Source organism: Perna viridis, chromosome 5 (genome assembly GCF_037379345.1).
Source record: "Perna viridis isolate PV_CMFRI_1.1 ecotype Kerala chromosome 5, ASM3737934v1, whole genome shotgun sequence".
NCBI classification, from domain to species: domain Eukaryota; kingdom Metazoa; phylum Mollusca; class Bivalvia; order Mytilida; family Mytilidae; genus Perna; species Perna viridis.
Genome location: NC_142449.1, coordinates 41,026,756 through 41,043,042, shown reverse-complemented (window position 1 = coordinate 41,043,042; position 16,287 = coordinate 41,026,756). Strand labels below are relative to the sequence as shown.

General features: G+C 31.7%; 1 protein-coding gene and 1 pseudogene across 1 annotated transcript; one reads left to right on the top strand and one right to left on the bottom strand.

The window, feature by feature from the left end:
* Window positions 1–3,677: 3,677 nt before the first annotated feature.
* Window positions 3,678–15,928, bottom strand: LOC148617725 (cytochrome c oxidase subunit 4 isoform 1, mitochondrial-like). The gene is made up of 5 exons (XM_088585253.1): window positions 15,793–15,928; window positions 8,670–8,823; window positions 7,960–8,130; window positions 4,785–4,916; window positions 3,678–3,908 (listed from the first exon to the last, which is right to left on the bottom strand). Exons 2-5 carry the CDS (start codon window positions 8,815–8,817, stop codon window positions 3,763–3,765), a joined length of 597 nt encoding a protein of 198 aa, XP_088441379.1. The 5' UTR covers window positions 8,818–8,823; window positions 15,793–15,928; the 3' UTR covers window positions 3,678–3,762.
* On the top strand, window positions 8,971–13,231 carry LOC148617726 (uncharacterized; annotated as a pseudogene).
* Window positions 15,929–16,287: the final 359 nt, after the last annotated feature.

The following is a 16,287-nucleotide window of genomic DNA, read 5'->3' as shown; positions in this document are numbered from 1 at the left end:
GAAATGTATGAAATATCTTCCATCAGATGTAAAACCAAAATCAATCAATCAATCATTCCATTTTATTTTTCATTTCTGTGGAACTTCTGGAAGAGGATCTCAAGAGCCTGAATTGCTCACCTGGTGTTATAGCTTTAAAACGTTGAATACATGGGGAAATAAAATAGAAACGAAAAATGGTCTAACGCTTATGACCAAATTGCACAGATGATATTTGTCATGATACTGAACATTTTTGGCAAAAAAAAAACTGATCATCATTCCACTAATGTTAACTTAATAACAGGCTAAAAGTGCATGCAACAAATTGTTAAAAAATGCAATCGACTTACTTTTCAGAAATCTGCACCAATCATAGATCTTTACACTATACATTACATCAATAATCAACCTGCTATTTTCTTTTTATTAACAACAGGCAAAAACTGGGAAAATGGTCAAAATGACACTATTTGGCACCACAACCCCGATTTTTCAAAACTTTTTACTAAAAATAGATACTGAAACACTGTCCTTATATAAAGTTACATATATTAATCATCAATCTGCTTTTGTTCTCTAAATAATAGGCAAAAACTGATAAAAACGTCATAAATGAGACTTTCAAGGGACATAAATCCAAGAATTGTGAGCAGATTTTTCTGAAAGGTGTAGGGACATTAAGCTATGAATATTGCCCAACAATATTGACTTGTTGTAATAACATAAAAGTTGTTCATAACATAGTAAAATATATAAATATAAGGAAAATAATAATTAGTGGCATTAGTTGTGTAATGACTTCATAATAGTGCCATAGTTTCACTCAATTTAAAAAAAAAAACTGCTGCAAATGGTAAATTTAGTTGGTTTTTTTCTGACATATTTACATCCAACTAAAACTATGTCCACACCCAAGAAACAACTTTATATTTTCACATATAATTAACTATGTAATAATAAATGTATTCACAAATTATGAAGTTGTTTCTTGGGTGGGGACACCATTGCCTTGCCGAAAATATGACCAGTAAGTACAAATTTTGACAGAACAACTGATAATAAATAAACTTCAAGCAGTTTTTGGTCCTTTCATTGCAAGAATTATCAGAAGTATTTATGTTTTCTCAGTTGTGATGGATTCAAGTCTCCAAATTCACAATTAATTTATTCAACCTTATGCCAAATTTTCAGTTGAATTTTATGCCCTTTATCACCACTTCTCCTTTGCAGGGAAAATAGATAATTGAAATACTTAATATTTTATCAATTTACATTAATCATCAATCTGCATCTGTTTTTAATTGATAAAAACGTCAAATATTACACATTTAAGGGTGATAACTCCAAGAAGTGTCAACAGATTTTTCTGAAATTTGCACCAAAAATAGATATTGAAATAAGGAGCATTTTATCAATTTACATTAATCCGTTTCTATTTAATAGGCAAAAACTGCCAAAAAAGGGCAATAGCTCCAAAATTAGTAAATTGATTATCTTGAAACTTGTTAGTAAGATGGATTTCTTAGAACCAAAGCTAAAGATGTCTCAGATTTCTTCTATCTGTTATGGTTTTTGAGATATAAACAATAATATGTGGTAATACCCCAATCATCTATTTTTAGTAAGTGGCCATTTTTTTTTTTGGCAAGGGACCATAACGGATACAATTTTGGGAGGAGACATGCCAAGGATGATAGTCACAAGTTCTATCAAAATCTGTTCAGTGTTTTCAGAATTGAAAATTTTGACGAGACAACAGACAACTACACCGACAACAAATATGGTGATGGACGCAAAGCAATGACAAAAGCTCACATGGCGGTGAGCGAAAAAGGGGACAGGCATATGATGTCCTTCAGAGATGCATGTTATCTAATCTTTTTAGCCTGTTTCCATGTATCTATGGAAGCATCTAATTCACTCCTGCTTTTACTGTTTTCATATCTTAACTAGCCAAAGTAAAACTGTTTAAGTTACTAAGCTTTTTGAACCCTACTAAAATACCTCTTTTTGATAGGGAATTGATACATACTGAAAACTGGGAAGTTTTGCACCATCCATTTTCACAGGACAGCTCTTCCAGCAAACAAAAATTCAGTTTATAGTACCGTATGGCTGGTGTAAAAATGGTGAGGCAAAATGGTATTTGAAAAAATATGACGTTTTTTATTTTGGCAGACGCGGAGTGATGCAAGGAGTACCGGGGGTACTGAAGTCCAGAGTAAATATGTTATCAGAATTTATTTATGCCTGACCTCTAATATATGTCAGAACTATAAATCTGTGAGCCATGGCTCACTATATATACCCACCCTTTCAATCACAAATGGATCCCACCAAATGGCTTTCCTATAAATTTCAAGTCATTGTGATGAGTAGTTGAATAGGAAAGTGTGGCATAATTTCCACTTTCAAAAATATAAAGTGAAAAAATAAACAAAATCCTCTGTGAACATTAAGCTGTTGTTGAATTTTTCCAAAAAATGGATCCCATCATAAAAAGAATGTGTTAAAATTTCAAGCCACTGTTACAAGCAGTTTCTGAGAAAAGTTTGAAGAAAATTTCAATTTTCAAAATATGGCAAGAATTTTTCTGGAAATGGATCATGCCGTATGGCATACTTGCAGAAAGAATGTCTTAAAATATAAAGCCTCTGTGATGAATAGTTGCTGAAAAAAATGCAACAAAAATTTCAACTTATATAACTTCAAAATATGTTCAAAATAAACTAAGTACACAGTAAACAGGAGGTTGTTGAATTTCTCTGAAAATGGATACCACAATATGGCATACTTACAGGATGAAAGTGTTAAAATTTCAAGGTGCTGAGAAAACTGTAATGGAAACTTGAACAAGGATAAAACAGTATACCCCTATTCTTCAGAGTTTGGGTTTAATTATCACCCAGCAAATATTACCCAATATATGGCATTTGAAGTAGATATTTTTCTCATTGACATTTCCTTACATCTTTACTTCAATAACAAGTAAGCTTCTGGAGCACAGTTTTGTTACCTAAAGATAAGTTATCATCTAAAATTCTATAGTCCATATCACAACCTTGACAAGAGTAATAAAGAGAACCAAGATTCAAGTGGAAATCAAAAGAATACATTCCAAGGATAAAGACAAGACCTGGAAAACAACACACACAACAAAGAACATGCAATAACCAAAATAACACGGACAAAGAAACAAAGATGAACAACCCTAACTCCACTAAAAACTGGGAGCATGGACCAAATGCAACCCGGTCTCCCATTTTATGTTAAGTGAGGGACTACATGTACACCGTACACACTATGTCCTTATGGAATCTTGAATAAGTTAGTAATAGATTCTAATTGTACATCGATAAGCTTCAACAGAACACCAGTGCATGAAGGGCATCACAATATTTCAAATACATTGAGAATATTATATAGGTGACTTAAAGAGGTAGACCTAGGGTATGGGAAATAACTTTTAAAATCAATGATATGTTTGTATCATTTTCAATTTCATCACAGCCTGTCAAGCTTTCATTTGAAACACATGAGATTGATGTAAAATGCTGAATAGAAACGTTCCAATGATTTGTAAGAGTTATCTCTTAAACTAGGTCTACCTCCATGAAGTTTTATCACAGTTTTCTGAAAGTATAGTGTTGATTTTGGGACACATAATTGTGTTTGATATGGCATTATTACACAGCTTTGTAAGATCACATTTATTCTTTCTTGTAAATGGACATCAACACTGAAAAAAGTTTCTGATCAAAACAATAGCTCTAAAAATATCTATAATTTCTGCTTCCATTCATTCTTGTCATAGTCGTATCTTGCAGAGATTCCAGTCATGTTTTCTCTGCCTTGTTTGACCTGTCTTCTAACCATATACTCTTTGTAATCTTCATCCATACTTCTGGGCATTTGTTTCTTAAAAACTAGAAAGAAATGGAAGTTTTTAATTTATAGTTAAATGGTTGTGAAGGGTTGTTTTAGATGAAATATGAAGTGACTGTATACAATATATGTTGTACATAGCTGACAAAAAAAATTGGCAATCAGAAGTGCTGAATACACAATCAAAAGTAGAAATTTAATGATAAAATCCTATTTTAAAAAGGTGGAATTCTGTTTTAAAACAGAATTAAAAGAATTCTTCTATGAGAAAACAAGTTAAACATGCAACACATCTGTCTTAGAAAAACAACATCTAATCTAAAAGTTTTGTTTCAACAGGTTTAAAATATCACTAATCTTTTCAAATTATAGAAAGTCAAGGTTCATGAGAGAATTACATTAAGAGTAAAGTACAAATTCTTAGAATTCAGACATGGTTTTATGGAGCCAACCAAAACAGCACAAATTTTCGAAATTGGAAGTAAACATAAATGTATGGTAAATTCTGGATTTGAAAAAGTGGACTTCCACTTTAAAGCGGAAGAAAATCATGTCTGTATTAGATCAACTTTTGCCTTAATAAGGATTATAGAAATGCAACCAAAACAGGTAATTATTCATTGTTATTTTAAACATGAAGTAAGACCAAATTTAATGATATATGTACAAATCTAAGACACAAATCAAAAAATGAAATTGGTCAATAAAACAGAAACAGAAAAAAATAAAAATAAATAAAATTCAGTGATGGCAAAAAGGCTACCTATGCTTCCACTTGATTTCATCTTCTTGCTTATCAACAGTGTACATGACAAATGTAACATAAAATTAATTTCGATTAAATATATATTGGGAAAAGACACATTTTCCATCCCTTATTTAATCATTTTAAAAAGTTTATATTTACAACTACTTACTATATTCTTCTTGCCAGAGATCCCAGATGGCACACATGGATAGAACTAGGAGTGTTCCTGCTGTGATTGATTTCCATTCACCTGTTGGGGCCTTCATCTCAGAAAAGGTCTGACAAAAGCTGGCTCTGTATACTGAAGTGCAAGCAAATATATTATTAATTTAAAACAGAACAAAAAACAAAACGAATGATTACATAGCTAACCCCTAACCCTAATATTGTTTTTATTTCAATAGAAAATTTTTGGACTACACTGTGGCAAAAAAAATAATGATAAAAAAAAATAATTTTTTTTTTTAAAAAACACAAAAAAAAACATGTCTGTTTACAGTTACCTCACCAACCTTTTATTTGCCCCTACCCAGTCATAAACAAATCAGCAATATCCATTCAAAAATGGAAGAACCGGAACATTTCAACTAAGTCATTCCTGCATTTGAGTTAATGAGGCATTTTAACATTTGTCAGAGGGTATCAGACATCCAATCGCAAGCAAAAAGTCAGCATGGCACAGGTCATGTGCCTAGAGTTATAGCGCTGACATTTAAAAAATGTCGGCATTTGGACAGCAAGTCTGTTATTATAGCAGATCCTATTAGACTTATAACAATATGGATTTATAGGAACAGTTATTTGATTTATAAAAATAGTTCAACTTCAGACCTTATCTTTATTACTTTAACTGTATATCTTAACTTGATGAGAAAAGTTAGAGTAAATGCAATTATGCATTTAAAATAATAAGCAATGATATTTTTGCTAGAAACAGCATTTAAGAGTGCTTTCTATGCATCAAGCTATTTTTATATCACGGCACAATATAAAGTCTTCCAGCTCTATTTACTTTCAATGTTCTAAGTTGTGATACAGTTACACACACACCTTTTATAAGTAAAATAATGTGACATTCTTTGATGCCCCAAACTGGCTGTGTTGTCTTTTGAAACAAATGAAACTGAAGTACAGAGCTACTGAAGGAATTTGTTTTTACAACCTGATAAGCCAAGAATATTGTAAAAGAAACCAGAATGGAGAGGACCAGAAAAAAAGTCTGGATTTTTTTATTGAAAAACGGGGACTGTGGCATGCCAGGCTGGTACAAATGGCACATTTTTAATGTACCAAGAGAAATTTTTAAGCGCCAAAGGCACAAAGGTGTGACTTGAAGACTGCATATTTTTTTGAATGGCCTTAGTTCAAAATAACTTATATGAAGTAGTTCAGACAAATTTCAATTTAAAAGACAACAACTAGGTTTCTACAGCTATTAATGCCAAAAACAATGCAATAAAAGGAAATTCCCTTCTGAAGTAAAAATTTGATATTGAAAATTATTAGTCCCAATTTGTCCTTGACCTATGACCTTGAATCAACTTGGTTTCTGATTTTTTAACAACCAAAATTGTTCCTAGTTGAAAGAAATTCCATTGAAGTACTTCAATTTTACAGAGTATGCATGGGTGGAATAGACTAATACACATAGGTGGATGGACAATTGCACTCAGTGTCCTGCCTAGAGCAATATTGAGGCGTGCCGCGCCCCTCTGCCCCTACTGAGTGCCCCCTTAGTGCCCATTTACAATTATCTAAATGGTCCTTTAAGATTTCCACTCTTGTTAATAAATTACCCCAAGCCAATTAAGAAGTGTCACCTTCATTAACTACATCCTGTCATAATTAACCCTCAGGTAAACCTCAGGTAATTATCGGTAATCAAACAGCTGACCAGGGTTATCCGATAATGATTGACAAGTAGAAAATGAATCCAAATTGAATCTATAACAATTTTATGGACAGCCAATCATTGGTTAATAATTAATTTCTACTGCACAATTAATTTTACAAATATTTTCAAGTTAACAGGTCTAAATTTTTAAGAACTACCAGTGTAAACAATTGCATGTTGCAAATGTTCGTTTATTCAAAATGTCAGTTACCTCCCTTATACAAAATCAATGTCCCTTTTTTATGGAACGCCTAAACTGTCTGATGAGATACACATTTGTTTATGTTTTGTCAACTTTATTTTACTTGCTGTGGTTTTATAATTACATGTGGTCATTTTGTATTGATGTTATGTAGGAACATCTTTACATTATGTCGTTCTGTCTTTATGTTCTGTCGTTTTACGATTACGTTATGTCAACATATATTTGCATTATGTGAATTTATCTTTACATGCAGTGGTTTTCTTATAACGTGAGGTCGCTTCATCTTTACGTTATGTCGATCTCTAAATACTTTATGAGCATTTTCTTTTCTTTGCGTGCAGTTATTTCTTCTTTACGTGATGTGGACAAAAATTTTATGATGACGTGACTCCAGATCGTGTATACTTCAAATCAGTCCGTCAATTAGACGCCACAATGCCGATTAGAAAAATGCTGATAGAAATACACTTGGGTAGTCTATCCAGTCACTCTAGAGTATTTATTCTATAGTAAAAAAATAGCTTATTTGTTATTTACGTTCAATATTATCACAATTGATACACCTGGGACTCTGTTGATGACTTGTGGCGATTTTCATAGTCAGAATATATTTTTTTCATTCCAAAACCAAAACAAAAAATTAAAATAAAAAATGCAAAACATGGGAATTTCAATTTTCCCGTAAAAAGTCGCATAACTTCGACTCTACAAGATACTTGACTAAAAATCGCAAATTTTGAATCATTCAATAGAAATTAAATTTCCTGAATTAATAAACCAACATTGACTGATTTTCAAGAAAGATTTTTTTTTAAATGTTTAAAAAATTTATCCCCTTCCCATTTTTTGTTGAAAAAAAAACATGCTACGTGTTAAAGTGCCCTCTTCCCTGCACCCCTCTATTTTCAAATCCTACCTAGAACACTGGTACTACAATATCTCCATGACAACTACTAGGCAAGCACATCAAAGTTTTCTTGCCATAGGTTGCATTATGTTGTTCTGTCACATATTCAGAAAGTAATTACCATTTCAGGATATTTTGAAAAGTAATTGATAAAAGTAAATCACAGGCAATCAGATATTGGGATGATTACAATGATCACTTGAACAAATGTAATCAATTACAGCTGATTAATGATTACAATTACCACATTTCTGGTTCATTGCATTTTAACTTTTTTCAATTTGTAGTTTAATTAACCATATAGACATTTAAACTCTAGAAAGAGAGATAACACATACATCCTTTTCTTTCTTCCATTGTGAGATTTTTCCAGTCTCCTTTTTCTTTCTCTCTGAGAGCCATTACTTCTGGAGTATTGGCCTTCCATCTGATAGAAGGGTATGGATAGTCTTCACGATCTTCATACATTGGCATACCGTTCATACCATGGCCAACGATATCTCTGTTGCCTGGAGCAAGAGGGGGAAATAAATTATAAGACATTTTCGTTACCAGTCTGAAGAAAGAATTATAAAAATATACAATGTACCTACATGAACTTCATTTTCTAAGTCCATTACACCAATACCTTTTCAGGATTTACATTTCATACTGTGATGCTGTAAAACAAAGCCAGTCTATAAGGACTTCTCAAGTTTTCATAAAAAAGTTTTATACTGTGTTTTTTTTTAAGTGGGAATCTCATATTTTTGCTTTCTGGCAATCTCAGACACTTTCATAGCATAGAAGACTTATTGTTTTCCAAGAAAAATTATTAGTGACAATACATACATTTATCATATTTTTAGGTTAATTAATTAAAGTGAATAACTAGTTTTTGACTTAATCCTTGTTCTGATAGAAATACTTGAAAGTTTTAAAAATTCTCCCCCTTTAGTGTGTAAATAACTTGTTAATGTACATACGATGTACATATATACATTTTAAACTCAGAATAATAAATTTATATTTTAAAACTAAGAATAATAATTTTATGATGTTTTCTTACCAATTTTTGGATATAAATTATCTTTTTCTTCTTGTGTAAGAGTAAAAACTTCTGGTTTGGTGCTGACGGCTGTTGAGGAGGATCTCCACTGGTTACTTGGTAAACGTCTGACAGCCTGGGCTGTTTTTTTCAGTAAATGTCCCCTCATAGCTGCCTAAAATAAAGAAAAGTCGATAAAATATTCCTTATTCTTAACTATCTGAAAACTACAATGGCTATGATCTTGGTTTTTTTCAATGACCACAACTTACTTCAATTTTAATGTTTTTCCAAGGACTCCAGCCTTGAAGGGATAATTAACATGTTTTTTATGAATGTTTACACTGTTGTACTCTTTCCTTATGAAGAAATAGCTTACGTGTACCGGTACACTTTAAAAATTAATTTATGTTTTTTTATTCTTTTTTAAGCTCGTAAACTTAAACAGTTTTTATAATCATCAAAGATTTCTTTGACTATACACAATATTTTCATTTAATAATTGCGGAATCAGTGTGAGTTTCAGTTTAATTTTGTTGAACATACATTTGTAGCAGTGTCCCAAAGTCTCAGGCTAGTAAAAATTGATTAGGGCTAGTGAAATTATGTTTTTGGATGGTTAAATGAATCTTATACATGTACAGTCCTCCATTATTTGGTCTAGTTGTCGAGAATTTTTAAGGAAAAGAATGATATGGCCATACTTATACATGTATAATACTACATGTAGTAAGAATTACCCCATTATTCCCAATATTACATAAATAAATGCACATCTTCATTACATCTGTACCCTTTAAGATATGAAGCTTTATTTTTGTTGATCTAATACTTTGCTTTCCACAGAAAACACATATATATCAAATAAACGATCTTTGTATTATCAGTGAAAATGTTTTATTTACTAACCATTTTTATAGTGTCCTAAATGTAAATTTTGCCTGTAACTAAGATTAAAGACTAAAAAGAAAAAATGATCAAGTGTAATAATTAGCCACATTGACACATATTTCAGATCTTTTGAGCTTCTGTAAACTATACTGCAACTTGACTTCATTCACAGACATTTGCAAATGAAGGCACTAGACAACTAATTTTAAGCAAATTTAGCAAACATTATTATCTGACAAAATTCCCAACAAAATAGAAGGAGTAAGCAAAAGTGCCAATACTCAGGCATTTCAAGCAAAACTAGTGTTCATAAACTAGTTTTGCATGATAAAGCTGGTTTGGTGGCATCGACTTTTGCCAAATCTCTTTGTGTCTTGAAAGTTACAAAAGTATATGTAATACATACTCAGGGATGTAGCCACTGACTACTGCGTTCAGCTCAAAATAAAAACTCATAATAACCCTTTTGAAATGGTTCCGAGGATTTATTGAAAGATGGCCAGAACTCAAAGTAATGAAGCTCCTAGCTAGAAGTACAGAGGGCCAAATGTGCAACCCAAGGTAGTATGGACAAATTCTTAAAGAACTTAGCACAGTGATAGATAAGTATGATCATGCTGACAAGCCTCATCTCATATTCAATGTAGATGAAAAGGGTGTTTCGGCTGACCATAAATCACTCGCAGCATAGTCTGATAAATACCTGGCACACCTCACACCTGGCATCCAATACCAGGAATTTATTGCTTATTGGCTCCTAATTAACAGGACCCCCATCCCCCAGCATCACCTTTATCCAATATACAACAGGAAGTGACTAATTAACTGAACTGTTGTTTAAAATTAATTATTACACACAGGTGGTCAACCTCAGTATTTTAAAAAAGTTTTTAAAAAATTGTGTTAAAAGCAAGGTTTAAAAGCATGACATTTTTTTTCTAAATGTTATTTGATTTAATTTCAAAATTTGCATTTAAATAAATATTGTTTTTCCTGGTTTAAAAAAGAGAAAATTTTGAATATACAATCACTATGTGTGTTGGGCTCCATAACATTATGCTGACTTCTTTCCTACATATATTGGTAATGTGCATTTTCAAGGTCATTAGTTTTATAAATAAAAACATTAAATCTCTCGAGTCTAGTTAAAATTAGAGTTTCCTTATTTTCTTTAAATTTACTGTTTAAAATGTACATATATAACTGTGGAACTAAATAACTCAGTTTTCAAACTTTTGACTTGAAAACCTTACGGCCTGAATAATATATACCATACATAATCTCTTTATTTTGTTACATTTGGATGCTAAAATTCAACAAAAATCAACAAAGAAAATCTAAAGTACAGTTATTTATTTTTCATATAACAGATTAAGATTTTTCTTATCAGTTTTATTGCAATAAAAGAAACTCTTAAGATTTTAAATATATGATTAAATTGACTAGTTGAAAATGTATGAAAAATTCAGATTCTGTCCTTTGATTGCAAGAGTAATCAGGGGAACCAAGATTAGAGCGGTAATCAAAATAATGTAATCCAGGGAAAACCAGACATGGAAAACAGACATAAAGTAACTAAAATCATACATACAAAGTTACAAAAGCAAATCAACTAGGACTCCACTAAAAACTGGGAGCATGGACCAGTATATTGTTTTTTTGTAATTGATATTTGCAACCAGGATGACAGGAAGTGGAAAAAGTCATAAAATAAAGCCTGTCACTGATTACTCAGAATGAAAACTTCTACTACTTTATAAATCTATCAATTTGTTTTACTTTATTGTGTACCCACTATTTAATAATTTTAAAATATTGCATTTTTATGAAAAAAAAAATTAAATCTAATATTGCTTTTTAAGACATCTAAATCTTGAGAAGAAAAAAATTGTTACACTTATCATGTACTTATAGTCAATTATCAGATATACATGTATGTAAGTATCAATTATCAGATATACATGTATGTAAGTGTAGTCAACCACTTTTGTGAAAAAATTCTTTAAAATCTTTGGCCAATCTTTCAATCAGTTCACCAATTGCCCAATTAAAAAAGCAAAAAATAATACAAGTCAAAACTCCCTGATTTGAAAACCTAACACTGATACCTTCATACCAACTACCGCACTACCGACCCCCCTAACACTGATGTTTTCATTTACTTGTAGTTTTTGTTTTTGTTTTATGTTAATTCATTTTTCAAAATTTTATTTAGTTAACTTCTTCAATTTCATTTTGAGTACAAATTTGAAAAACATAACTATAACATTTGTAACTTTTTCACTCTTCACTTTTCCCCTCTGAAATTGAATAAATAAAACCATTTTTCTGTATTGGAAAAAAAGGAAAATAACAACTCTTTGCATTTTATGCACTATTTTATTAAAGAAATAACCAGTCTCTTGAATGAAAATATATAGATTTATTCTTATAAGACTAAATTCTGATAAACCAAGAAATTAATTAATTACCTCAAGTGTTTTGTGTCAAAAAATACCATTCATTACTCAATAATTCACTAAATACCTATTTAACTTAGCTACTTGTACCTGTCCAGGGCAACAAGTAAAATTTACCTGGGATACCAAATCTTACTTTCAATTAATTGATGAGTTGTATTTTAGAAATAACAGAGCCTAACTTTTAAGAGTTGAGCCAGGTATTCCAGATACTGTACAACAATGAATGACACAAGAAGACATGATCAAACTTATCTGTAATGACCAAAGTCAATCTACAAGTAGCTGAAACAGCTTGCCAAGTTTACCAGACAACACTCTCAACATCAAATTTTCAATCATCTTTAATGAGAACTGTGATATTTCCACTAGATCCATCAGTGACACTTGTAGAGTCCACTATGCCTGCAGAAGTCTTCTGTGATTCTTCAGCACAAGACTCACAATCCACACAGGTTGAAATGCATGAACAGGTGGTCAACAGGCTATGCCCAACAAGAGAGGATGACCCACTGGAACAAACTGCATACATGTATGTTGCAGAGGCAGTAAATGATCAAGGACAGATGGTTTCAAACTTCAAGAAAGATTACAAAAGTTGAAGATGGTAAAAAGTGATGGTTTAAAAGACAAAACTAGAGGAAGACACTAGTAAAGATTGTGTCAGGGGCTCTATTACAGAGGAGTCAGTGGCAGAAAAGGTTAAAACTCCTGTAAAACCAAAAAAAAAAAAAAATAAATAAATGTAAAACCATGCAAGTCCTTAGTCCCAAGGAAGTCAACCAAGGCCATAGAGAGACCTGTTAAATTTGCAATTTCAAAATCCAATAAAAAAGTCAATGAATCACCAATAGCTGGTCCAAGTCACATATACATCCAGGAGGATTCCTATGATTCTGACAATAGCACCTAGTCAAAAGAAGTCAAAGAAAGTGAACTTTGCGGTGTCTGCAAGTAGTTTAAACCAGAAAATATGAGAGAAAATATTCAGTTAGAATTCACCAAGTGGAGTCAATGTGACAATCAGGCATGCAGGCACTGGGCCCACTTGAAATACTGCACCCCATCAACATCTATGAGAAGAGAAATGCTGTGACAATTTGGAGTCAGAATACCAATTATAAACTTGTTTTATTTCTATGGATTTGTTTATGCTCCTTGAATTCTTCATATTAATGTGTTTTTGCCATTAAATTTTGCTGTTTTATCAGATCTCCTGTACTTGGCCATCACAATACTGATATAAAAATTTGTACCAGTATTGTACTAGTATTGTGATTTATTTTTAAAAAAATATTTTACTTGTATATCTGTAGTAATATAGTAAGTATTGTTACGAGTGTTGTGAAAATAGCAGAATAGAACCCAGTGTAAGACATTGCTCAATATGACAATTAATGTTATCGCTGTTATATTCGTTGATGTATTCTGATAAATGATATGAAGTTATAAATGGTAACAAATTAATACACAATGAACTTGTACTTTTTAATAGTAAAGAAGCAATGGTCTTGGTAGCCCGAAATAGAAGGGTGCTGCACCCTTGGTGCCCTTACATGCGCCCTTCTGCCCTTAGGACTTTTCTAATACGCCCTTGTGCCTTTTTTTTGCAACGGTAAATTCTAAACAGGTGGTTTTTTTGCAAGATTGATCAATTTCCTGTCATAAATATTACAACAACAGTCATGACATGTACCTGAAGTTTACCTGGAGAATACAATCATGTCATTAAAATCAATTAGTGTCGATTAAACTTCAAAGGTGTTAATGACCAGATATCAGTTACAATTTACCTTTTGTTTTGTGTAATTGATTAACATAATTAGTTTGAAGAAGGTGATGAAAACCTCAGCGTGTACCTGCTGCTTGGGCGGTATGATTGATCTCAACAAGACTACTCAATGTCACAGCTGATAAATGTATATAATGTGCATTTTGAGTCAGTTTTTAGTTATTCATAAACCACTATGCCTTAGCAGAAACGACGTTTAGCTCAACTTGCCAGAAAGTTGCAAAGACGAACGCATCTAGCAGATCGTTCTTCAACACAGACTCAACTTGGTACCAGTCATTTTATATTTTTTTCAAATAAAAGTATTTATGTGACCACATACATGTACTGATGACATTAAATTTTCGAACAAAAGTTTTAAAAAAATACATAATTTTGAAAGTTTGATTGCTTGTTTGAACCAGTATGGCAGCTGACATGATTTTATTGTGACCTATGACATGACTACAAATAGATTTCTTAAAATAACTTATAAAAACTCGCTGCATGTTAGATTTTAAAAGATTTAGTTATTATTTATTGGATTAAATATTTATGAAAAAGTTTCGAACGTTGTGCAAACAAAATTAATTACAAGATAAACAATGACGAATAACGTGTATTCATACGGAGGTCGAAAGCCAATTTGCAAATAATTTTACTTCTCTGTGGAATTTTCTCCATAATTAAAATTTATATAATTCATATCCAGATTTTAACTTTTCATGATTTTTTTTCTTCTTGCAAAAAAATTATATGGTATGAACATAGTGTGTGATGCTATGAATTTTTAAATTATATAAATGTTTTATTTGATATAGTTTTCATATTGTAATAAATAATCAAAACATGTTTACATCTTTATTGCTACCATATATACAGTCACAAAAATGTGGACACATAATGAAAAACATGTCATAGCTGTAGAACTGTAGCTCTTATTGTAAATATGACAATTTTTTTATATTTGCATATAGTAACTATCAAAAAATTTTCATATAAACCATAAGAGGTGGGGTTCAGCAGCTAGTTATCAGAAAGAAGAATTCAAACAAAAAAACAAACAAAGAAAATTACATACATAGAAAATGAAACAATTAACTTGACATGGTAAACATGCGAACCAAAAAAAAAGTGCCCTTTTCCGACTACAAAGGTGCCCCTCTGCTCAACAGCACCTGTCCCCTTTCAATTTCTAGCTGGAGCCTGGAGCACTGAGAAGGGTTATGGCAACAAGCATGTAAATTGATGACACAAAATCCCTAAAAGCAAAAGAAGAATGCTTTTATTGCATTTCTTCATCTCTTTTGCTTTTCGGCAGTTGATGGCATGAACCAATCCAACCCAATTCACCATAAAAATAATGCGATATCATACTTTCATTATTAAATTACTATACCAACATCTTAATTACAGTACTAGTACACATTTCAGAAAAAATAATCACAATACTAGAACACATTTTTATACCAGTATTGTGCACAATAGTGGTATACCAGTAATGCAGTATTGCAATCGGCAAGTACAAGAGATCCGTTTCATCCTGTTTTTGAGTTTATTTTGAACTGATAGACCATTAAAATTTTAACATAATCTGCACATGTAGTAGACATCTACGAAGACTGTTTGTAGTAATGACAAAAAACAAACTTGCTAGTCTCACTCTCAGTCATTATTATATTAATTTTTTAAAAGTATAGTGATAATGGTAATTTTTAGTAATAAATTTTAGCAGTGAATCATGTGCGAAGTTTTTCTTAGAACTTTGACTTCATGTCTATCAAGACTGAGCAAAAACAAATGTCTCAATCACTGTACATGAGTTTGATAATATAAAAATTCAAAGGATATGTATGAAGGTCATTCAAAATTGTGTTTCCGTGTACGGAATTTTGACGCAATCTTCACGTGTTTTTGTATTAACCACTGGGGGATCATGCTTAATTTTGTATTTCTTGATTCAATGATCAAATGATTTGTCTGCTGTCAAATTAATCACTGAAAATAAACCACACTCGCTTACCCTCGGCCCGGTAAAGAAATGGTCAATGTGACGTCACGTGATTTCCGGTAAATGTTCAGACAAGACGTCCTCTAATGATCGTCGTCCCTTATAATTAATAATTCAATGTAGCCAGCACTCCACAGTATTGTAGAACTGCCTAATTTTGGTCTTGTAATCTGATGCTTTGTAACATTTATCACTTTAAAAAATTGTCAAGCATCTGTAAATCTATATGTCTAGAAATAGCTCAAGCCAAGGCCATCAGGATGCAGTAAAAATTTTCTGGAAAAAAATTACCCACAGCATATAGGGTTACCATAGAAACCATGCAAAAATATGCGAAAATTTGCAAAAAAGTTCATAAAATCAGGTTTAAAAATATCAAATTTCCCGCAAAATATCTGAAATTTTTATTTCAATCCCTGAAACTGTTCAAACTTTTCCCTTCAAAAACCCCTTCCTCATATGGGCATCGCCTGTTAGATTTTGAGCTATTTCACTTTGTAATCCACT

Bases quoted from the DNA above. Each gene is read 5' to 3' on its own strand.
- LOC148617725 (XM_088585253.1), bottom strand. From the start codon at position 8,817: ATGAGGGGACATTTACTGAAAAAAACAGCCCAGGCTGTCAGACGTTTA. The intron at 8,131-8,669 runs GTAAGAAAACAT...CTCTTGCTCCAG, and splicing joins TAATTTATATCCAAAAATTG to GCAACAGAGATATCGTTGGC. The intron at 4,917-7,959 runs GTATGTGTTATC...CTTGCACTTCAG, and splicing joins AATGGAAGAAAGAAAAGGAT to TATACAGAGCCAGCTTTTGT.